Source organism: Astyanax mexicanus, chromosome 15 (assembly GCF_023375975.1).
Source record: "Astyanax mexicanus isolate ESR-SI-001 chromosome 15, AstMex3_surface, whole genome shotgun sequence".
In the NCBI taxonomy this organism is placed as follows: Eukaryota; Metazoa; Chordata; class Actinopteri; order Characiformes; family Acestrorhamphidae; genus Astyanax; species Astyanax mexicanus.
Window position 1 is genome coordinate 30224374 of NC_064422.1, and position 24472 is coordinate 30248845.

The 24472-nt window shown below is 39.1% G+C and overlaps 1 protein-coding gene across 1 annotated transcript in view; it reads left to right on the top strand.

The window, feature by feature from the left end:
* Positions 1-21038, top strand: part of tbkbp1 (TBK1 binding protein 1) — a 93654-nt gene extending 72616 nt beyond the window's left edge. Inside the window, exons 6-10 of the mRNA XM_007259170.4 lie at positions 2495-2697; positions 3653-3714; positions 12668-12783; positions 14665-15467; positions 16621-21038. Coding sequence (XP_007259232.3) covers positions 2495-2697; positions 3653-3714; positions 12668-12783; positions 14665-15467; positions 16621-16752 — 1316 coding nt within the window. The 3' untranslated portion in view covers positions 16753-21038. The remainder of the gene's footprint in view (positions 1-2494; positions 2698-3652; positions 3715-12667; positions 12784-14664; positions 15468-16620) is intronic.
* The last annotated feature ends 3434 nt before the right edge of the window (positions 21039-24472 follow it).

Consider the following 24472-nt stretch of genomic DNA (forward strand, 5'->3'; position numbering starts at 1 on the left):
AGCTGACTCATGCGGAGCGTTTTAGAATCCAGTTCAATCGGTTTACGCAACAGGAGGAAGAGCGCGGTTGGCTCTGAGACGAGAGATTAGATTTTGGCTGGGAGCGTATGAACTGGAGTCTAGAGTGTGGAAAAGCTGCGGAATGTAGGTGTGCGTGGGCGTGTGGTGGTTCATGCTTGCTTATTGCTGAACCATCACAATAGGTGCCTGCTCAAGGACTGTTTCTTTATGAGCAGCTGAATCACAGTGCCCACACTGGGGGAGAAGTGCAGTCTCCTATCCGCCATCATCAAGGCGTCATTGCTGGCAGGCTGAAATGTGGAGGCAGTGGGAGCTGAGCCCAGCCCTGCTGGCCTGCTGCTCTCCGCACGGCACATGCCTCTGGCTCTGCTGCTTGTAATGTGCATTTGTGGAAGACAACGGGTTTTTGATTGGGCAAAAGATTGAAGAGCAAATTTTCTATTTTTCTCCTTTTCTCTTCTCCTTTTCTCTTCTCCTTTCATTTTCTCCCCTAGGGTCTATTAATGATGTTTGGGTTTTAAATTCATTTCTACATGACTAATTCTCTGACCTACCACCATGCACCATGCAGAATTAAACACCATGCGGAATTAAACACGCTGTTTTTGTTACTGTGTCTTTAAGGTTAATGTACAGAGGCATGCAAATTCCAAAATATGTTTTACTGTGAATAACTAGACCTTTGAGTAAGATTTTATCTCTATTCCTCTATTCTATCTTTTACTATTTAAAATTAACAAAAAACCTAAATGTTTGAGATCCTTGCATGGTCTCCTTTAAGCTTTATCTACAGATTTTCAATAATGTGTAGATTAGTGGTTGTAAAAAGGCCAAGGGAAAACCTTTGACTTGACTGTTAAGTTAGTTTATTGTAGATATGTATCATGCAACTCCAGATTCTCAACAGATAATGTGATTCTAGATTTGTTTGGCAGTAAATCCTCATGTTAACAGTTGTTTAAGTGTTTTTATGAAGTAATCTAGCAATCATATGAGCAGTTCTTTTCTTGGTCTTCCAGATCTCAGCTATGCTCTACCAATTGCCATTTCGTTATTACACCATGAACTGAAGAAACAGACAGGGTGAAACCCAGCTGGCTTAAGTAGATTCTGTATGGGTTGGGCAGTTTCACTCAGCCTGAGATGCATCAGAGCTGTGAAGCATTGATTGTATTCAGTGGAAGAGTCTCCAGCTTTGCTTCTGGTCCTTTAGGCTGTGCTGTGGACTTGGTAAAGTCAGTCTAAAACACTTTGTCTGGGAGAAGAGTGTGGGTCAAGCACATGTGAATATGAGCTTGAATCCGTCTTTACTGCATGTTTTCTGCTCAGAATCTGGTTGCAAAATTGACAATATGGTGGCCACTTCCAGCTTCATTTCTATTGCAAAGTAAAACCACTTTGGAGCCCTGGACAAAAAGTTAGATTCAATAAAATTATATAATGCTATAATATCCTCAAAGCTTATTTTATGTTAATTTTTGTAAAAAGAAGAAAAAAAGGATGCGTGATTTTGTCCAGTCATTATTTTCATTGTTTGTCAGCTGCTTAACACTTATTCAGAACGGCAGCTGCAAGCTGCAAAGGAACAAAGCCTGTTTCGCCTCAAAGCTTTTCGATGATCAGATGGACATCAGAAAGGATACTTCAGGATAACATGCAGAGGATGCTTTGAGGATCAACTGTGTGTTTTGCATCAGCAGTGTGTGTGTGTGTGTGATGTATGTATAAAATACATCTTTAATATTCAGGTCTGATGTTGTGTGTCCACTAATACACTGTAATCCCAGTGTCTGTGGGCACAATTTCTAATGTATCTATGCAGCCATTTAAAGTCACAAGTAACAGGAGTTGAACTGTATTTTCTTCTTTTGGAAATTATGATATGAGGTGAGGATCATCCAGCTTCCTGACCTGACTAATACTCTCATCACTGAAAGCAACCAAAATATCACAGCAATGCTCCAAAATCTAATTGTCATCAAAAGCATTATATATTTTTTTAATACTATTAATTTTAGGAGAAACATTAATTGTCAGGTGTCCCAATTTTTTTGTCCATATAGTCTAATTTCCTAGTATTTCCCCACATCCTTAACTGAAAGAGAAGGAAAAGAGAAGGGGAATTGGGCAGGAGTTTGGGACAGCTTTGCTGGAAAAGTGTGAAGCAGAAGCCCACCCCCCCCCACACACACACACAAAGAGAAACAGGAAGAGAAAGGGAGAAAATAAATGAAGGAGGAAGATGGGGAGGAGGTGGGTGTGAGGTGGGGGTGAGAGAGGAAGTGACGGTTTATGTAGGGAGGTGAGTGGGAGGAGTAAGGGCCTGGATCAAACTCCCAAAATTAATTTATATAACTCCACTAAGTAAGAGGTTAATATGTGTACATGTTCTGTTGTGTCTGTAGAGATAGGTTGGCTAAATTAATGGGTGACCTTGACCTTGTTTTGTGTGTGTGTGTGTTCTCTGCACCAGGACTGGACTGTCCAGCTTTGACCCTTCAGAGCTCCCGCAGTCTGGACACTCTGTCCGATCTCAAACTGCAACAGTTGGAGGCGGAGCTAGAAGGGGCGCGGCACGAGGCTCAGGGGGCGTGCCAAAGGGAGGAGGAGCTAAAGGCTGAGTGTGAGAGACTGCAGGAAGAGTTAAGAGAGCTTCAGAATAACCAGAGGCAACGGGTCAGTTCTCATACACACACATACAAACAAACACACACACAGACGCATGTTAAATTCTACAATTCAGGCCCATAAAAGGACCTATATGTAAATATGATTGACACAAAAGTAACACACCCTGGGTTGCTCCAAAAATGATCATGCAGTTATTGTCCCAGACAGATATGTAAACAATTACAGGTGTGGACTAGATAGACAATGCTGCTTTGTACAAAGATTATAGAGGATGCTTTTTGGTAGTCCACCTCTTGGTGAGAGACAGCCCTCAAATCTACACTGCCTGGCCAAAAAAAAACAAAAAAAAATCGCCACCTGGATTTAAATAAGTAAATGATGTGGTGTTGATGCTGCAGTTGGTCAGGTCTAGGTTCAGCAACATTATGTGCTGAAAGAATGAGGTCAGCTGACTACCTGAATATACTGAATATAGAGCAGGTTATTCCATCAATGGATTTTTTCTTCCCTGATATCGGCACGAGCATTTTCCAAGATGACAATGCCATGACTCATGGGGCTGGAATTGTAAAAGAGTTTTCACATGGATTAAGAGTTCACCACAGAGTCCAGACCTTAACCTCTTCGAGAATCTTTGGGATGTGCTGGATGGAGAAGGCTTTGTGCAGTGGTCAGACTCTACCATCATCAATGCTGCTGCAAGATCTTGGTGACAAATTAATGCAACACTGGATTGAATTAAATCTTGTGACATTGCAGAAGGTAATGGAAACTTTTTTTTTTGGCCAGACAGTGTATTTCACTTAGTTGAAGAACTTTGGGCAGGGGCAAGTGTCAGGTAAAAGTATGGACTTTTGTCCCCAATAAGCATAGTTTTTACTCTAATATTGTAACACGTACATATAGTACATCATTATTTCAATAAAACTCTCACTATTTTTTTTTTTTTACTTTTTTCCATCTGTGCCGTGTGTGTTTCTTGTGTTTGTGTGTGGAGCAGGAGGTGAACTCCACCTGTGCCCAGTGTGACGTGGAGTGGATAAAGAAGGTGGGAGACGAACAGTAAGTCCCAGAGCGTCCACTCTCTATAACACTCTCTATTTCAATTGATGATGCCGTGTTCAGACGCACAGCACTGGAGTTAGACTGATGATCGTAGAACTGAGCAGCAGAGGGCAGTATGGCTTCTGGAAAAAAGAGAGATCTTAGAGAAAGAGTATCTTCTAACCACTAAGCCACTGTCACTCTTTCAGAGCAGTGCTTTGAAAATTCTTCTTCTTCCGCGAGGTTCACGTACACACCACATACACACACATGCTACATAAAATCACCCCCCAGATGCCCCTTCAGCTCCTCACCTCCCCTCAACCTGCATCCCCCACCCCCCACCCCGGCCTCAGCTCTTCCACTCTGCTTCCTCCTCTGCCTACTGGTTTACAACCCAACCTTCACTCAGTGTAGAGAGAGAAATAAGAGAGAATTGAAAGTACACTGCGAGCGGAGATGTGTGTACCTAGAAGCCTACTCCTTTTCCACCGTGCTCGCCTCAGAGTTTCACAGGCGGCTCCCCCCCGTCTTCACATTCTCTTTCTGAATCGCAGCAGCAGTTCTTGTAAGCACTGGCATTTAATGGAAATGGCCAAAACTCACAGCAAAAATCCCTAGTAATTCGCCTGGCTGCTGACATTAGAGGTTTTCTTTTACGTGGCCTTGATTTATTGAAATGTTTGAGATTGTGAAAGGAAAAAAAAAAAAAATCAAAACATCAAGGTTTTCCTGTCACGAAAGCCACTGAATTCTGATGAACATTTATCACACCAAAAAAGAAGATCAACCGATTAGGTTGTAACTCTTCCATCGTGATTTATTTCACAACTGGCTACGCTGCTGATTTTTATCATTTTCTTTTTTTATTTTTAGCTAATAAATACAGGGACAGCCCGCAATACCGCATGTACATTCATCAACATGACTAAACTAACTGACTAATATTATAAAATCATTTAATTTCAGTGAATAATAAATAATTATATGGCTGTACATAGCACTAATAGTGAATTAGATAAGCTGAGATATTCATTCATTAACCTCAGAGTGGAGAAATATGTAGATCAGTAGTTTTGTGTAGGAGCAATAAGTAGACAAGCATTATATAAAATGAAATATATTAGATTTATATATATATAGACCTAGATTTATGTATATGAAATAATTATAATGTTTTTTATTGGAATGTTAGTAAATAGATATGAATGGAAATGGGACAATATTGCAGTACAAAACAAGACTAATCACTTGGTCTCTGACCATTTAGAGGACTGGGTTCATAATGACTGGGTTGTAGGGCGATGTTGGGCCCTCGAAAAAGGCCCTTAAACTTTATGGATAGTATAGTGTGTGTGTGTGTGTGTGTGTGTGTGTGTGTGTGTACTACAAGGATGGCAGAGGCAGAGGCCACATTCAATCTAAGTATGTCATATAGAGTATGGTTTGCCTTGATTTTGTCTTGTCTAAAAGAAATATATTTTAAAGTAAAAATGTGTAATTACGTAAGTATGTAAGGACAAAAACTATGCATGTAAATACAGATGATGTGATTAGGCCAGAAAAAAAATAACTCCCACCAAAGCCTACCAGACCCCTGTGTTTTTGAAGTTAATATATTAAACATTGCAACGATGGTTGTTCCAAGACACTGATAACATTAATACGAATATTTTGAGGCTTTATCACTTTAACCAGGACTGCAAGATGTCATTCTTTCTCAACTACGCCAACACTGAAGAGGTCATTCTCACTCAGCTACGCCAACACTCACTAACTCAGCTAACATCACATCACGTAGTGCAAGTGTCACATTCATTTTGTTTCACACTTTAACATCTGGGGAATTTGGTGGGCAGGGCCACAGCTTGAACTCTGTTCATGTTCCTCAAAGCATTTTTCATCATTGTGTGTGGTCTGGCAGGAAGGGTGCATTATCCTGCTGAAAAAGGCCACTGCCATCGGGAATTTCAGGGAATACATTAGCCACGATAGAGTTTTCCTGGTGCCCAATGATGATTAACCGTAGAACACTAACGTTAAATCACAAACATTGGGTATACACTGTATACACTGTGTAGTTTTGGAACCTTTTTATTTAATTTCACAATATACAAAAACACACAAACTAAAAAACAAAGGTATCATGGATGACCCTATAAAGAAAAGCAGAATTTATTTTGGAAAATCAGGTAATCCTTAACAAGTAATGTCCTAACAAAAAAAAAATAATGCTGCTGGGAACTTGGTCTTTGATCCACCTATTCCTGGGACATGTGAGCACCTGATTTAAACAGGTAAATTACACCCATAAAATATGTTACTCTCTATCACTAACAAAAAAATCACCCGAACGCATGCCTCTTCAAAAGAAATCATAGATAGGAAGAGGGAATCAGCCATTATATTAATGACATCAATGAGTCATTACCCAAAGTCCTACGCAACTCAAACACAATGAAAATCACATGAAAATATTGTGTGGGTGAAAATGACCTGCCGTTAAAATTGGTCTCTAGAAGACTCATGGAACTAGCACTGGAACTAGACCTTGGAGCAATGGAAGAAGGACATCTGATCAGGTCTAGTTCCAGTGCTCACTACCCAACCCATTGTTGCCAATCTACAACCACTGCTTATGTTTACTTAACATCTATTATAACCCAGACCTTTTCATGCACTGTTCCAAAGTTCTTAGTTTTTAGCAAATATTTAATGCAATTCTCTTAATCTGTGGGTTGTCATAATGTTTTGGCTCATCAGGTGCTCTTCCACTGTTTGCCTGCATGCCACACTACTTGACTCAAATCTACTCAGGCAAAACTTGTACCTAGTACCTGAAACCCCTGGTTACTTTTTTAATCTCTGTTTGCTCATAGTTCCAAACGAGCAGAGTAGGGGGAAAAAAACTTGACATGTAAACCTTGCACTGATAATCAAGGCTCAAATCGAGAATATAAAGTGTGATCCCTTCAGCCTCAGTCTCCCATCTCCAGTATTGCTATTACTCTAAAGATGACATAGATCTACCTTTTAAGGGGAAGCAAACCAGGTACCAAGTACTCACAGAGTTGAGTTAATATTGATATTGTTGATCTTTGAACTCCTTTTAGTAGAAAAGTAAAATAAATATCTTAAATTTGTCCCTAAAATGCAGTGTAACGTTTAAAAGGCTTTCTTAGAAGTGTGATAATGCCTGAATATCTTTAAATAAAATTTAAAAAACTTTAATCAGTGTGCAAAATGCACAATTATTGTAAAAAGGTTTTATTTTTATTGTTCCTCATCATAAAATTGGAAAAACAATGTTGAGAACAAGCGTCAGGTTCCAATTATTTCAAAAGTGTAGGAACTGGAACTGCTGTCTTTTTGCAAGCAAAAAAAGTAAATACTTAATTCAAACCCACATGATACACCTACCATAGGAAACAGCGGGTTATTTTTTCCAGAGTTTGAGCGTAATGTATTTAGATGGCTGTGTTAAGCGAAGTGCATTCAGATAAAAGTGCTATTAACAAGTTATTTGAGCAATGCCGTAAAATAATATAACATTTCCATAATAGGAACAGTGTTTGTAGTAGAAATGTGTCATTTTTTTTTAGGCAACTACTACTTAATTCCACTTAATTCTACTTAATTATAATCATGTGTTCACACCAGCAAGCGACAGTGTGACAAGAAACAAGAAACCAGCAATTTTCTATGGTAGGACGTGACTTACACATTTATACTTCTCTGTTACAAGCAAATAGAACCAAAAGTGGTTCTTCTTCAGCTCAAAGAACCATATCTTATGTAGAACCTTTATTTTTTAGTGTGCTCTCAGCCTCTCAGTTTACTAAACGTAGATTTTTAAAACTGAGCACTGCGCTCTTCTCCTGAAGGGTGGCCATGAAAGTTGGTTCTTTGAAGTGTATAAGTAGGCTGTGTCCCTCTTTCCCCATCAGTTTTATTGTATTCATTTTACTCCAGCACTGTTCAGTTATTATCATCCAACTGTCCTGTTTTTTTTTTCCCTCTCTCTCTCTCTCTTTCTCTCTGTTTTGGATAATAGCAGCCAGCCTGTCGTGGTTGCTGGTAGAGAGAATGTATAGTGTGAAGTGTGGGCCGTGCTAAGTGAGTTTGTTGGAATAATTTGGTATTCATGTTTTATTCAGCAATATGTAAGATATGCAGCCTGTGAGGCAACATTTGTCAGTGTCAAGTAAACAGATATTCTAACTGCAGTGTGTGAGCAAAGGTCAGATACAGCTCATACAGCCCACTCAGCTGCCTTCCCACACACATACACACTCTGTACAATCATCAATATTCTTTCGAAGGTGCCTCAACACACAGGCACGCATGCCTACACATACCACACACACATACCACACACACACACACACACACACACACACACACACACACACACACACACACACACACACAAGCGCATGCAGCCATGCACTTCTAAGGTGATCCAAAACATCGTAACTCTGTACAGCTTTTACGTTTGCTGCATTTAAACAGCTGCTGCTTTTTTTTGCAGTGGGTAAAGAGTTCATAATGAATGGGCCAATAGAAATGTTTAAAACAGAAATAGAAAAAAAAATGATATTACATTGATGTAGATTTTACTTGTTTCTTAATACAGTGATATTCTGCTCAAGTTTCTATTTAAGAAATAGCTCATCATCCTTAAAATTTCTCACACACAGTTTTCAAGAACTCATAAAAGTGACATAAAGCATAAAGGGTTTTATGCACAGCTCTGGAAAAAATAAAGAGACTTTACCACTTTATTTTCTAAATCAAATTCTCTGATTTTGCTATTTATAGGTATATGTTTGAGTAAAATGAATTTATAGAATTGTTCATTCTTTAAACTACGGACAACATTTCTCCCAAATGTCTCCCAGCATTTTTTTGCAGAAAATGAGAAATTACTTATATAAAAAAAAGGTGCAGAGCTTTCAGACCTTAAATAATGCAAAGAAAACAAGGTCAAATTCATAAAGTTTTGTTTCAGTTCAGAAATCAATATTTGGTGCAATAACCCTGGTTTTTATTTCACAGTTTTTTTATGCATCTTGGCATGTTCTCCTCCACCAGTCTTACACACTGCTTTTGGATAACTTTATGCCTTTACTCCTGGTGCAAAAAGTAAGCAGTTCAATTTGGTTTGATGGCTTGTGATCGTCCATCTTACTTTTGATTATATTCCAGAGGATTTCAATTTGGTAAAATAAAAAAAGAAACTCATCATTTTTAAGTGGTCTCTTATTGTATATACTTCTACATTGTGGCCTTGTCTTTCCCAGTTTCTACCACTGAGTAATCACTGACTATTCATTCACTACTCATCTGAAATCAGACAATCGTTCTTCCTCAGCAGTATTAGAGAGAAATCCTCTTGCCCTGTCATCATACCAGCTTCCTCTGCAGCTCACTATTTTGCACTTTTATCGGAAGGAGTTCACACTTTCAGAGACTTCAAGGTGCTCTAAGCTAAAGGTGATGCCTTCAAAGTGGTGCTTTTAGAAGACTGTCAGTAGGTGTAAATGTGTATGTCTGTGTGTGTGTGTGTCTGTGAGTGTGTGTGTGTGTGTGCAGAGTGAGTATGTGGAGAAGTGTGAAGAGAAAAATCACACGTTGTCTAAAACATTAAGCAATAAGCTCTGGAGATCCAGAGAGAGAGAGAGAGTGTGTGAAGACAGCAGAGGTTGATAGAATGAGTCTGGGCCGGGTACCTGTAACGACAGGAGATACAGAGCCCTATTAGCATTCACGCTGTGTATGATGAGGGCATAGGCTTGTGTGAGGAGGATGTGCAGATGGCCAGGTCAGCCAGTGGGGGGACATCATGAGCGGCATGGTAAGAATATCTAATGCTACAACTTGCTGGCAGACGGTATACAGGAAGTGGATAGGAAAGGTCGCTTAGTGCCTGGTTTGGCCTGCCTTTAACCTTTACTGGGGCTGTGAATCTGAACACGGCTGTGAAATACTTGTTGAATCACGGCAAGAAAAAAAAATATATATATATAAATATATATTATAATGTTTAATGATGACTAAGTGTTAGAAAGTGGGAAAGAGTAGGTTTGGGTGTCACAAAAAATATAGATAATATATTGTCATATATTTAGTTGTACTGTATATGTAACCACATGTACTTACTGTACAGTATGCATTTTACCCGATGAACTGAGGTTTTTTTAAATAGCTGTAATTTGTGTAAATGTTGTACTCTTCTGACTGTGCTCTCAAAGTTCAACTTTAGCTCTGAACGTTTATGACTCATTTTGGTGTTTTATGAACTTCAGCATTAACCCTATGAAATCCACGTTGCCCGTTTTGCCTTTTTTGTCTCCTTTCAGCACAAAAAAAGTACAATGCTTAAATAAATCACAGCCCCAATTCCAAAAAGATTAGGACATTGTGGAACATGGAAATGGAAATTTCATGAAATAATTAATTTGTTTTGAACTTGATGGCTGCAAAGCATCTCATAAAGTTAGTAAATTTCATATTTTCATCCTGTGAAGCATCTCTTCTTATTTAAACATCAGTCTGGAAGGTGAGTTCTCTAGATTATGTGAGTCTCATATGTTTTTCATAGAATGGTCTCAATTTCTTCTTCTATGTTCTATTGTGAATAAAATTTGCAAATTATTGCATTCTGATTTTGATTGCATTTATTTACAATAATAATAATAATAATAAAAAATCCCACAGCAATTAAAATAATAATATATTTATTTTTCGTTATGCAACGACAAACCTAATAATACTAATAGCATCGTCTTTTTTGCTTAAAGACAATAACATAAATAACATATAGCACTAATGCACAGTCCTTTTCTGTATTTCACTGGAAATCTGCCATCACTTTATTTTAACGGGCTGCTATTATTGATAATGAGAACGCTCATGAATATTCGCAGCAGGGGTTAGTTGGAAATCTTGCGCTTATTGAGGTGAGCGCTCTGTAGGAAAATGCTGACAGCTAGTTACAGGGCCTTAATAAGTAGCTGCTCGCCCGCTCTAATTAACCTCCTGTGAAAATACATGTTTGTAAAGGGGAAAAAGAGCATGTTGTTTTGCGTGCTTGCACTTGCTTACGCACCAAGTCAGTCTATATTTCTCCCCAGTGCTCCTTATCTGACACCATCACGCAGCGATGAGTGGAGAAGCGTCTTTTTAGAGTTAAGCAGTGGTGGTTTGTGTGAAATTGGTTTGGAGGAGATCAGATAAAGGTGATCTGATGACAGACGGAGTTTCAGTTTACCACAGCTTTTCACACCTATCTCCCCTTTTCTTACCCGTATTTTTGATTAGTGGCCGTCATCTGGCCCTAATCTCCAGTACATCTCTAGTTTAAGATAGAGGTGAGTGGCAGACAGTGGTTCGTGTCACTATCAGGGAACACTGTACTAGTAGACATATATACATATATTTGTGTGTGTGTGTGTGTGTGTGTGTGTGTTTGTGCATGTGTGCGTGAGTACAGTCTAGTTTTATTTAAAGCTATAGAGAAAAAAAAAACAGTAATACAGAAACAAGAGATTTAGTTGCCTTTCGGTTAACCTTCCAACAAGGCAATTATGCACGATTGCTTTATCAGATTCAGACAGAAACTGCATAATGTGGAGGCTAAGTGGAAAAGTGGAGTGTAATCTGAATAATGTTGTTAAACATAGTGTGATGTGCTGAAGTATCGAAGAGGACTGAGGCTCTGTATACAAATTGAATACGGTTGTGTTCCTTTGTTGTTGCCACGGTGTAGGACCGCAGAGTAAGTTAGTTGGCTTGTTAAAAGTTAAAAGAAAAACTGTGTGCTCTCCAGTTATACTGGAATGTTGTCTGGCTGAGTAATGTTTACAAGTATAAAATGCTCCCCTTACAGTCAGTATAAATTGGAAACATGTGGGAGAAGTACTGTAGAAGTATGTAAATATATAAATTGATCATCAAGTGTTAGCTCAGGGCACAGCTTGACACAAGTTGTCATGTACTTTGAATACTGTAGTACTGTACATCAAGGGTTTTTTCACTGTGAAACCCCTTTTTAGCTCAAGCTCTGAGCTTCACTGGTATTTCTTTGCAATGTCACCTGTTCTTATGGCAACGCAATATGTCAAATATAAACAGCCATAGTGCGTGACACTCCCAAATGAACGCTTCTTAGTAAGCGTTAAGTGTGATTCTGTTACAAGATAACTCTCAAAAAAGTTCTCTATTATTGCTCATTGAACGTTAGACATTAGACTGGTGGTAATGAATTTTAGAAATTTGCCTTGCAAACAGATAAGCAACTTTGCTAGAAATTGCATTAGGTTTAATTTAAAAGGCCCTACATGGATATCCTGCATTCAGTGCAGCTTTCTTTATGGCAAAAGTTCTAATCTACAAGCATACTGACCTGCACTCATCTATTTGTATTTTTTTCATCCCCCTGTTCCTTCTTATCCACTCCGATTCAATTTCCAATATGCCCTAAACCTACCACTACACTTTATGCACTCAGATAACTGACCACTAACCCGCAGCCATGCTGACCAACACTCGTCTATTTGTGTTTTTCTTATCCCTTATTCTTCCCGTTCTCTCCTATTTTATCTCCATTTTCCTTTCCATAACCTAGAATTCCAAATACTCAGGGCAGCTAACTGACATTCAAATCCAAAGATTTACTGACCCACGCTTATCTTTCATTCCTCCCACTTTAGCTACACAACCATATTGCATTTCTCTATGGTGATGCACTTTTCAAGTTTTCTTTTCTATTGTAACTTTGTAAATTCAGAGAGTTTCAATGAAGCGTTTTTTTTTTTATGTAAAAACGTTTTATAAATGTAAAAGACAAACTAAATAACTGATTTTTCCTAAAAAGAATACATACTTGATAGATGATTGTCTATTGAAAAGGTTCATTTAGTGATATGTCACTCTCTCATTTCTTTCTCTCTCTTTCTCTCTTATATAGGGTGAACCTGGCCCTGGCCTACACTGAGCTAACCGAGGAACTTGGCAAGCTGCAGGCACTCAGCGCCAAACAGACAGAGATCCTGAGGAAAGCCTCGCAGGAGCAGGCCAGTCCAGGTACAGGAACAGGCACCAGCATTCACTGGCATTCTAGCCTTAATGTATACAGTCATTTAGTCAAACTGAGAACGGATGAATGATGCATTGACTCATTAGAGCACCTCATTGCATCGAGTGGATCTCCACCAGCTGTGTACTTCTAATGAGCGTCTCTGTTCGAGAGGAGAAGTTGCCCTAATGATGCTTTCGACTGCACCCATCAGTGTGCTGCATAATGGAGCCTGTCTATTATATCTATACACAAAACTTAACATAGTGCAAACTCTCGTCTGAGCTCGATTCCTACGAGATTTTATTTTCTACACACACACACACCAGTTTACTCTTGCTTTAAGAGCCACTGCCTGAGGCATGGACAGCATAAACAGCCTAGCCCTTATCTCTAACACTTCTGCGCCCAACCGCACAACCATAAATGGTGTTTCCCCTTTGATATAGGAAACCAGACCAAAAGCAGAAGCAGATTCATAGATGAAGGGGATGAATTTTTATAAATGGCTGATTGCTATCTCACTATTGCAGGAAGCCCTACACACACGCTACTGCTAGACGGTAGACTGAGTTTGAATTGTCACTTTTTTGGCCGTAGCAAAGTGAATACACATTAGTTTCTTATTTAGCTGCTACACTTTGTTAAAGTTCATGTTCAGAAGCAAGGAAGTGAATGGTGGTGGGGCGGTTCACCCACACATGACTTGGAAAAACAATAAAGACTAAAGGAGGAAACACAGTAGGAAAGGGGAAGTCAATAGAGATGTCAGTGTATCTTTGGTGGGCCCTGTGTGTTCAGAGTCACAGTAATGATATAATAACCTATAATGAAGGTTATATTTTTGATTATATTTCAGCCCTGACATTTGAAACACTTCTTGCTCTTTGTAGGAAATTGAAGAATATGTAGTAAGGGCCATGGCTTTCTAATAGTACACAACCAGATGTAGTTTAAAGATAGGTAAATCCTAGAGACGTCCACCACCGTGTTCTCCAAGCAATACAATGTTAAATAAATAACGTCTAATGTTTAGGACTTAGCTTTATAAAGTTTCAGAATAAGACCTGCTCTCTAAAAATAAACAAGCCATACATTTTGATTCTCTAAAGAATTTTATCAGCTGTGTGAATGGGAAGAACCTTGTTTCCCCAAAGTTTCTCCTTTGTCCATTTACCATATATTTTAACTATTATTGAACAAATAGATGTTAGAAACTAAATTAACAGCTGTAAATAAGGTGAAATTCTAATACTCACACTCAGATATGAAACACCAATTCAGTATTTAAGTTTGCTGAAGAGAATGGAGGGTAAGTGTAGTCTGGACTTCGACCATAAATTGAATTAATTAATGAAATAAAAGAAAACCCCTATAGAGATGTATTGCCAATAGGAATATGATTCTCTAGAGCAAACACACACACACACACATCAACTTAGTTGCATCATGCTTAATGCTAGGTGTGGTCTAGAGGTGTATAAAGCCCCCATAATTGAACTGATGAGGGGATGAGCTGGTCTGGTGATCATCCAACATCCTGACTTCACTATTGCTTATGTCACTGAATTCAAGCAAATCCTCAGAGCGATGCTCTAGAGTCTAGCAGAAAGCTTTCCCTGGATGGTTGAGACAATAAGTCCAACAAAAGGAGAATAAGCTCCCAATACTCCCAATACTTTTGTCCATATAGTGCCTCGTGCTTTCAGTTCTTATCTACAGATGCATAATTTGGATACTGTTAATTACAACACCGTGAGCAATTAGAACATTTTCTAAATATGTTTTTTGAACAATCCATTTCTTTTGAATTGTGTCGTGTTTACTGTGCACGGATATGGTAATAGGTTCGACTGAGATCGTTGTTTTCTCTGTGTTTTATGTTTCAGTTCAGCGTCATTCTCCTGTGCCTCTCCAGAGGCATTCACCTGTTCCTCAGCGCCACTCCCCCATCCAGCAACGCCACTCCCCCATCCAGCAGAGGCACTCCCCTGTGCCCCAGAGACGCAGCCCAGTGCTGCAGCGCCTTTCCCCAGACATGCACCGCCGCTCACCCCTGCCTGAAATCAGCGATGGCCCCGCCTCCTACTCCTGCAGGCCAACCAGCCACCACCTGAGAGCCAGCTTTCAAGGGCGCCGGAGCTACTCGGAAGTAGCAGACCCATCGGCCTACCAGCGGCCTCCTCGCTTCACCCTGGACCCCGTCTCCACCCTCCCCAAACCCCGGCCCTATGTGGAAAGCTACCACAAGCAGCAGTCCCCGCAACAATCACAGCAGCAGCAGCAGCAGCAACACGGAGGCAGCCCTCACATTCTATCTCAGAGACGAGGCTCGCAGCCCGGGCTTCAGGTCGTGGGAGGTGAAGGGAGTCTAGCTGAATCCCCGAGACACTCCAGAGAGCTCTCTTTCCAGCACCAGGAGTTGTCCCATCTGCATTACGAGCCCCAGCCAGGCCCGGCGCCACTCCATTCCTCCCCCCAGCCACCCCATTCCTCAGAGGACGAGGAGGAGTGGACCTGCCCCCATCCTATCAGTCCCCCGCGGACACTGGGCGCTTCTGGCCCTGCCTCCAGCATGAGAGGCCCCGCCTCCTGCTCCGCCTTCCCAATACCAGCACGCCCCAACACACTAAGCTGCCATCCACCTGGGTACCTGCATGCAGAACATGCCCAGTCCTGGCCTTCCATTAATGTGAGTAAACAGGGAGTAATGCATCTTAATAACCCTATTAATAGTGTGATTTGATACAAAAATTCAAGATTCAACATTTCAATATTCCTCATTCACAATCCTCGTTCCGGTAGAGTCGATAAACAGGAACTAAGCTATAAAACAGCCTGTTTTTAATGAATCATAGTTACTGTATAAGGTCACGACCATAAATACCCTCATATAAAGGCCCAACTATCAGTAGATACCAACTACTCAGTAAAACTATTAAGTAACCAGACAATTAAGATATGATGTGTTTATTTTCCTGAATAGGGATTTAGGTCCCACATTTTAGTCTTAGTTAATTACTTTAACATGTTTAGACATTTTTGAATCCCAGTAAACAAAACATGTGAGCTTGGGAAGTAGAAAAATGTCAGTGGCAAAAAATGTGCAAATATATTCTCTTTGCTTTGCATAAAAATTATATCTGGAATCACATTTTACTCTTTACTATGTACAGTAACTATGGGGGCTTTCACATAAATCTTGTTTAGTCTGGAAAACAGGACCAAAATTTGGTCAGACCAACTCCGGTCCAACTTGGTTCGAATCAATTGAACCATAGTGTGGTTCATTTGCAGTATGAAAGCCCTTTTTAGTTTGTTCTGGATTTCAGACTAATAACAGGAAGTTGATGCAGTCTACTGTTATTCATTCAACAACAGAAATGGAAGAAAAACCTGGTGTTGTGCTGAAATGCAAACTTTTCTTAGCATAGTTCTGCATCATTCTGTGGCAGCACTTACAGTAACAGCAGCTGTGTCTACTGTAACTGTAGATTAAATCTTATATACGCAGCCCACGTAGATGATGACGATAGAACTTAGCAAAGCTCTTTAGTGCTACAAAATGAAACAAAACTGAATCAGACCAAATGTATACAATGTAACAAATGCAATAACCATGCTTTTTATGAGTAAAAAATATCCTTAAAAATGTGCATTATAATACTGAATAGCAATAACTGAATAAAGCAATTTAAGGTGATTTATGAGGTTTAATATTTTAATGTATAACACGGAACAAGTGAGGTACAGCTACATTACCGTTTATGATACAGTATTAAGAGGAAGTATGGCGTTCACCACTGTTGTCATAACTCTGAATTGTGTGTGTGGCCTGTATGTAGCTGTGGATGGAGACAGAGGAGGAGAGTGATGTCAGGAGCTGCCCGCTGTGCCAAGTGATCTTCCCCGTTGGTTACCCTGATGACGCCCTGATCAAGCACATCGACTCGCACCTGGAGAACAGCAAGATCTAACACCCCCCGCCCCCCCTCACACCCCTCACACCCCCCCCTCTCTTTTAGACTTTCACTAAAGTCTCATTAGCAGCTCTTATGCGCTTAGCTGGATGCCTTGAAAGTGAGAGGAGAGCCAGCATGCTGAGGTAAGATAAAGCGAGGCCTTATAAAGTGGGGCTGATTGTGATTCTGTAATATCATAGCAGATGTATATGCAGTGTTTATATGGTGTTACGTTATGAATGCCACCGAGAGATGAAAAAGGCTTTTAAGGCTCCTTCCGAGCGCAATGTAATCACGACCCTATTTATTTATTTATTTATTTATTTATCTATTTATTCATTTGTTTATGTATTCGAGATGTTGGACTCTTTTTCAGTGTCATATCTCCCTGCACACAGACTGACTGTCCTTGGAGTTAAAAGAGCAGTCATAATCCAAATAAACCACTCCCATAAACACGCATTACTTCTCCTGACAGAGTAAATTCAAATGTTTGGGATGTAACTATTGTTTCTGTACCACTGCAAACCTCTCAGAGTTTAAATGAGCTGTTAGCAATCCTTTTGTTGACTGTTATGAATTGGGGTACAGCAAGAGGTGGGTAGCGACTAGTTACAATTATGCAGTTATATATATTTACAGGTGCCAAAGAGTCAGTTTATTGAGCATTTCAAACAGTTCTTCCATTTACCTCAGAAGTCGGATGTCAGAGCTAATAATGACGTCACAGCGGAGTTGACAGTTTTCACAAACAATACTTATCAAGGTTTGTCATTAATTTACCAGTGTTTTTTGGTGAATCCAACTAAAAAAATCACCCAGTTTTTATTTTATGTGCAATGATTGTTAGCATAGTCCCAGAGTAGCTTTGTTGTTGCAGTATTTTGCACAACAGAATACTATAAAAACATGTCCACAGATAGAGGTTGGAAAGTATTGTGGATGACCGAACTCAAGAGACTCAAATACATAGATAGAAGTACTAATAAACTGTGTAATACCACTGCTTTTACTACTGTTGATGTGCAGTCTTCTTGGATTCTAATTTAGACGTTGAGGAAGCTCTTCTTTCCAAATTGGAAATCTGAAAGTGGGAGCGTTCAAGTTGAAATTTCCAACTGGGAAATAATGAAATTCAAATATTACATACATTTATTTAAGACGGAGATTCTCAGATGCTGCTGAACAAGACTATTTACAACCCTTCCATTTCCTTTTACTGAGAAATTGCAGGAAAATAATGATAAGTTCGGCTTTCATCAAACCAGCCAGTTTATAAAACTAGAGCAATATTTTAACATTGTAACAGAAAGGCTATAAATATTCATGAGTCTTACCGGATGGTATTGCTTTAGCTCAGTATGATGTGCTGTTAGCAAGCTAAACAGAGTTGAATCAGGTCAGCTTTTAGCCTTTCCCCTGCTACCTTCCCCTGGTTTGCCTTTCTATAGTCTTACAGCTAAATAACATAAGCCAGCACTTTCCTGATTCTTACTGATGTGTGTTTAACTCCAGTTTTGTAATCATGTGAGATAGACCAGTTTTTTTTTTTTTTTTTTTTTTTAACGCTACTGTTAGCGCTTTTAGCACAGTGCGATTCCCTACTTCCTCATGTGCAAACTTTGAGCTTCTCACCTGGAGACACTGGCGACGAGAAAGGCCAGTAATATGCCAAGGAAAATACATTTTGTCATTCAAAAATCCAAAGTCTAATTTTGAATGATTGCCTGCAATTGTTTCCTGAATTTAATTTCATTAGGTTGTGTGAGATGACAGCAGCTTTGTAATCAGTTATGCACCTGCTGTTTGAGCTTAATCGTCTTATTTAAATCCAAAATGTTCACTAAAAGAGAAGAATATAGTCTAATTGTTTTAGTGATAAATGCATTAAGAGTTTCCACTGCAGGTACTTCAGTTGTTTTGTTGTTTTTAATATTTCAGTGAAGTAAATGTTTACCTGAGTATGGATTTATGCTACTCTGCCCACCTCTGGAAACAATTCAGCTCAACACTGAGACATTTCTAAAGTGCTACAGAAAAGGGTTAAGAACCTAAACATTTGAATTTACAGTGCAAACATGGCCGTACAGACGAATGCCATGTACATTTTCATTGTCTGAAGAGTGATTGTTTGATTGTTGTAAAGAGGGTGTCCTGCAGGGCGGGGCATCGCGGCCTTGGTAAAAGAGGGGATATGAGGTACCTGGCCAATGGCTGCATTTGTAATGCATATAATATAAATATCATTTGAATTTCAGCACTTTATACAGACCCTTAATATCCAGTTTACCTTTACAAGTATGACTAACACTGAGGCAAAAAATAACCGAAGAGATATCATTTATTTTTAATATTCCCAACCGTCTATCTTAATTACTCCTTAGCTTGGTAGAACTTCCCTTTAACACTTTAACTTTAACTATACACACACGTGTACCTATATGTAAACTCACTATTACATCTCCACTGTTCGTCTTCCTCTGTGAGAAAGGAAAGTCCTTGGATGAAGAAGTATCTTAACAGGGTATCAACCACATGGTTCCAATCATCCAAACTCACAGATGCTTAAGCAAAACACAGATGCTAATGTCTTAAATGGATCAAATGTATTATACAAATGTATCTTCAAATGAGATTGGGTTGGAGGACAATGTGGGTATTTATCTTAAATTTGATAAAGCTCTTTATTACTATAAAATCTTCAGATTATCCAACTTCTCCACAAACTTGGATGGATTTTCTTTCTCCCAGGTTGATACCGTGGATTTGTCTGAGATGCACATCATGAAATGATAAGAGATTCATTCTTCTGACCAAATCACTAAACACTTTAAGCAAAAATGCTTCACTGTATGTACTGTAAATGTACCGGACCTGTATTTAAAGCCAGTTACGTGTATTAACCTGTAAAATCTGTGTACATAAATAGACATTTTGTGAGCTCAAAAGAGAGTGAAGAACGAAAGAAAGGAAAATATTGGAGATCGCAAATTAATATCCCATACACTTACTACAGTAATAAGACACTGGAGGCCAGTATGGCAAGAACGAAGTGAAACATTTTAATTAGCTACCTTCCCAGCTACTCTTTCCTGTGTTTGCCCTGTACTGCATTGCGAACTCTCCCTGCTAGCGACTCGCTGTCCGATATTCATGGCCCTTGTAAAAGTCAGGCCACTTAACATCCCAGTGACCCAATTAACGAGCTACCAAAGAGGGAAAGTAGCACAAAATGATCACATCATTACTGCCCCAAGTGCTAAATTACATGGCCAAATATAGCTGGGAGCAGACAAACCCTTTACACTGGCTGTCAAATAAGTGGAGAGGATTTTCAAAACTGGATAAAGAGAAAAAAATCAAATACTAAAAATGGTAAGAGGGGAATGCTAGCCTTCAGAGTAATTAGTATTAAGATTAAGACTCAATATTAACACAAATATTTTAATCCAGTATTATATAAATATTATAATCCAGTACTTAATAAAAGCAGTACAGTATGATCAACCTTAAGACTTAAAAGTTAAAAAAGTTTTGGAAATATGGTCTAAAATTAGTTAAATAAAAGTACCAATTAAGCATATCAACCTCACATTTTGAAACATTTTGAGTGCAACCTTTTAAAGGCCTGAGCTACATTTAGTATATATATATATATATATATATATATATATATATATATATATATATATATATATATATATAGAGATGATGTGATACTAATGTGCAGACCAGTGCAAACACAGTGATTCTACTGCATAATCAAATCACACACAGCACATGTACATTCAGTCAGACCGGCATCCTTCTCCACTGAGCTACAGCGTAGAGACAAAACAACACTTACGCCACTATTCACAAAGAGTTCACTCAGGAGTTATTTAAAGAGCTATTGCTGATGTTTCTCTTCCTCAGCCCGCACTTCTTAAAAAAAAAAGCAGATCACCTGTCTCTGAATCTTCTTCTAGTGGTTTCTCTTTCAGCCTGTAGTTTGGTGTGTGACTACCTTGTGATATTCTTAAATAACTCAGGGGACAAAGCTTTGTGAATATGGCTCCTGTACCGCACTTCTTTAAACCTCCACAGAGACAGTGTGATAACTCGCCAAATCTGTGACACTGCAGAGAGAACATTAATGAGGTGTAATTATAGAAATATTTTGTGATAGTAATGAGGGACTTGTAAAAAAAAAAAAGAAAAAAAATACAAATATTATAAAAAGATAGATTAAATAAATGCATAATGTGTCATTTTTTTTCTTTCTGTAAATACTATGGTAAATAAACGGGAACTTGCACTGATTTTGGTGTGATTGTTTTTGTTTATAAAGTATATTGATGTAGATTATTTTAGATTTCTTGACAGTTTCTTGACAACTACTGACAACTTTACAGAAGAGAGAAGAAGAATTTTCGCCCCAGTTTGCACGGCCAATAACCCAAATCACTTATTAGGCCTCCGCCTATCACTAGTGACGCCCCAACACCAGGTAGGTAAAGACAGTGGCGGACTTAGCAATTTGGGGGCTCCAGGCAAATTTAGCTAGGGGGCCCATCAACATTAATATGCAAGAAATAAGTTTCAGATATAACACCATTGTATGTCAAAATGGAAACAAATTATTTAAAAAAAAATAGTTAAAAAAGGAAATTGAAGCTTTCAATGCTAATTGTACTTTTTATATGTGCAATCAATAAACATATATTTAAATAAAATATACATCCGAATGCCAAAAAAAACTAAAACAGTGTGACTGAGAGCATTTGTGTGAGTGAGTCAATCAGTATTTTTTATCTAGAATTGTAACTGAACTTAATGATAAAGAATAATTATCAATCACAGCAACATGTAGAGTGAGAATATGAGAGAGAGAGAGAGAGAGAGAGAGAGAGAGAGGGAGGAGGCAGAGTTTGTGTAAGTGCATGTGTGAAAGAAAGAGAATGAGTATGTGAGAGAGACATCTGAGTGAGTGATGAAGAGTGTCCCTGTGTGTAGGTGAATGTGAGTGAATGAGAGAGAGAGAGATATAGAGAGAGATAATGCATGTGTATGAGAGGGAACATATGTGGGGCGAAAGAGAGAGAAAAGGGGTATGTAACTGAATGAGGAGAGATTGGGGGGAGTGAGTGTGTGTGTGTGTTTGATTGTTGCTGCACGGGCCCTCTTTTAACCAATTCGCACCGTTTCTTGTCACTAACTACTGTGGGCCACAATGCCGGGTTATCACCAAGAACAACATCACTTTCTTCTGGTTGGTCAGAAACGGCACCACTAGGCCTACTCACTGCATCCTCCACTGCATTTTCGTCATCTTTGTTGTTGTTTGATGCGTTTAGCTCCTCTCCCCCTCCACAGTGTGCTCATTTGAGCTGCGCAGACATGGGCAGGCATGTTATTGTGTGAACGTGGCGAATGTTTTGGAACTGTGATCTAGCGCACATGGCATGGACGGAATATTCCATTTTAACGTGAAAGAGGGGGTGTGGACGCAATCTGAATTTTTTATTTATTTATTGTGTTATCTTTGTTTCCATTTTAAACATACAAGAATCACCATTTATGAACGCACTGTGAATCTGTGAATTACTGTCCAAAGGGCCCCAATTACCAGTTGTAGGCCTATGGGAAGTTTGCACCTAGTCAGGGGGCCCCTACAGTGGGCTGCAGTTGGAGGGGCCCAAGGCAGTTGCCTAGCAATGCCTCTATGCAAAGACCGCCTCTGGGTAAAGACAAGCACATGCTTTCTCTGATACATGTGAAGTCAACCACCACTTTACCGCCTCTTTGATGCAGCATTGCAGAGTAGCATCAAAGCGCACTCGGAGGAAAGCACAGCAACCCGATTCAAATACATCAGCTCACAGACGTCTCATGCTGAGTGACATCACCCTTTGGGGAGAGAGAGAGCAAGGCCAATTCTGCTCTCTCAGAACTGGCAAGCTACATGAACAGGATTCGAACCGGCGATCTCCTGGTCATAGTGGCAGCGCTTAGCCTGCTGGACCACTCGGAGCCCCTGCTTTTACATCTTTTAATGGAAGACGATGTAAAATGATCAGTTCTAGTCAGCATATGCAGTATTTGCAGTTCTATTGGTCTATTCTTCATTTTGTTAAGGAACCCCATCTCCCCATCAGACTGGCTTTAGGTTGGTGTTGATTGGATGACGCTAGTGAACCGCACATATTAAATCGTGTCACAGACTCCTAAACCTTAATTTTTCTTGTGTTCACTCTCTCCTGTTCTGCTCTGGCTTGGTACCTAGGATTATTGTCAAAATGAAAGAGTTGAAAGTTTTTTCCCAAGCTGGTGCACCTTCACTCCAGTCTCAGTCACTGAGCTCTGCAGCTCCTTCAAAGTGCTTGCTGAGCTCTCTGTGGCTTCACTCCAAAGTCTCATTCTTGCTCTGATGCTGAGAGACTGTTTTCCTGTTTTCTATTTCCTCACAGTTAACATTATTAACATTATTCACTGGGATATGTAAACTTTACTTAATTTTGGTTTGCATCCTTTCATTCAGATTCACAGTGCAATTAATCATCTAGCCATGCAAAAATGCCAAAAAACAGGCATTTCATGTTAACTCCAAAGTTAAAACATGGTGGTGGGAGCATCTAGCCACTGGGAATGCTTCTCGGTGACAGGGACATGGAGCATATACATATACATTTGATGGAGCTTCTGCAAAGTAATAATTATGATTAAAACAAGATTTAAATTCTGATATATAAATATCAGTCAACATGAGCAGTATGTTAATTGTTTAGCAGTACGAGGTATTGTTTACTTACCAAACAAACACTATGCTTTTTATAAAGCGATTTTCCTGAAAACTCCACCCCCCACCCACCCGCGCTTACCTGCTGAACTCTTTCTTTTTATGCTTTTTGTCTTTATTTCTCTACAGACATACACACAGGCTTAATTTCCTCACAGGATGAACCGCCCATCCGCTCAAAAACCACATGATTCTCTACTGAAGCCTCTTTCTCTCTCTTTCTCTCTTTCTCGCTCTCTCAGTCTCTCGCTCTGTCGGACATACACTGCGCACACACCCATCCCCAGTCGTTCAAAGATCAAAACACGAGCCCATAAATAAGATAAAATGCATTCACTTTCTAAGAAAGACGGAGGTTAAACCTTGTTCTCACTCTTCTCCACCCGTTTATACAGTTTATACACTTTCCTGCATAAAATACTAAAATATAGATGTAAATAGTATGATATTTCCTAAAACCTCTTCACTCTAACAGTAATTTTTAAGAATGAAATCTTTACAGTTGAAAATAATTTGTATGTTATATTATTTAGTAGAACCTCTCCTAATGATGAGGTATTTTAAAAATACAGCTCTTGAAAAACAATAAGAGACTACTTAAAAATGATGAGATTCTTTGATTTTACCAAATTGAGAACCTCTAGAATATAATCGAGAGGAAGATGGATGATCATGAGCCATCAAACCAAGCTGAACTGCTTCAGCAGTGTGTAAGACTGGTGGAGAAGAACATGATGCCAAGATGCATAAAAACTATGATTAAAAACCAGGGTTATTCCAACAAATATTGATTTCTGAACTCTTAAAACTTTATGAATATGAACTTGCTTGTTTTCTTTGTATTATTTGAGGTCTGAAAGCTCTGCATCTTTTTTGTTATTTCAGACATTTTTCATTTTCTGCAAATAAATGCTCTAAATGACATATAATAAATCAACAATGTACATTTTACTTAAA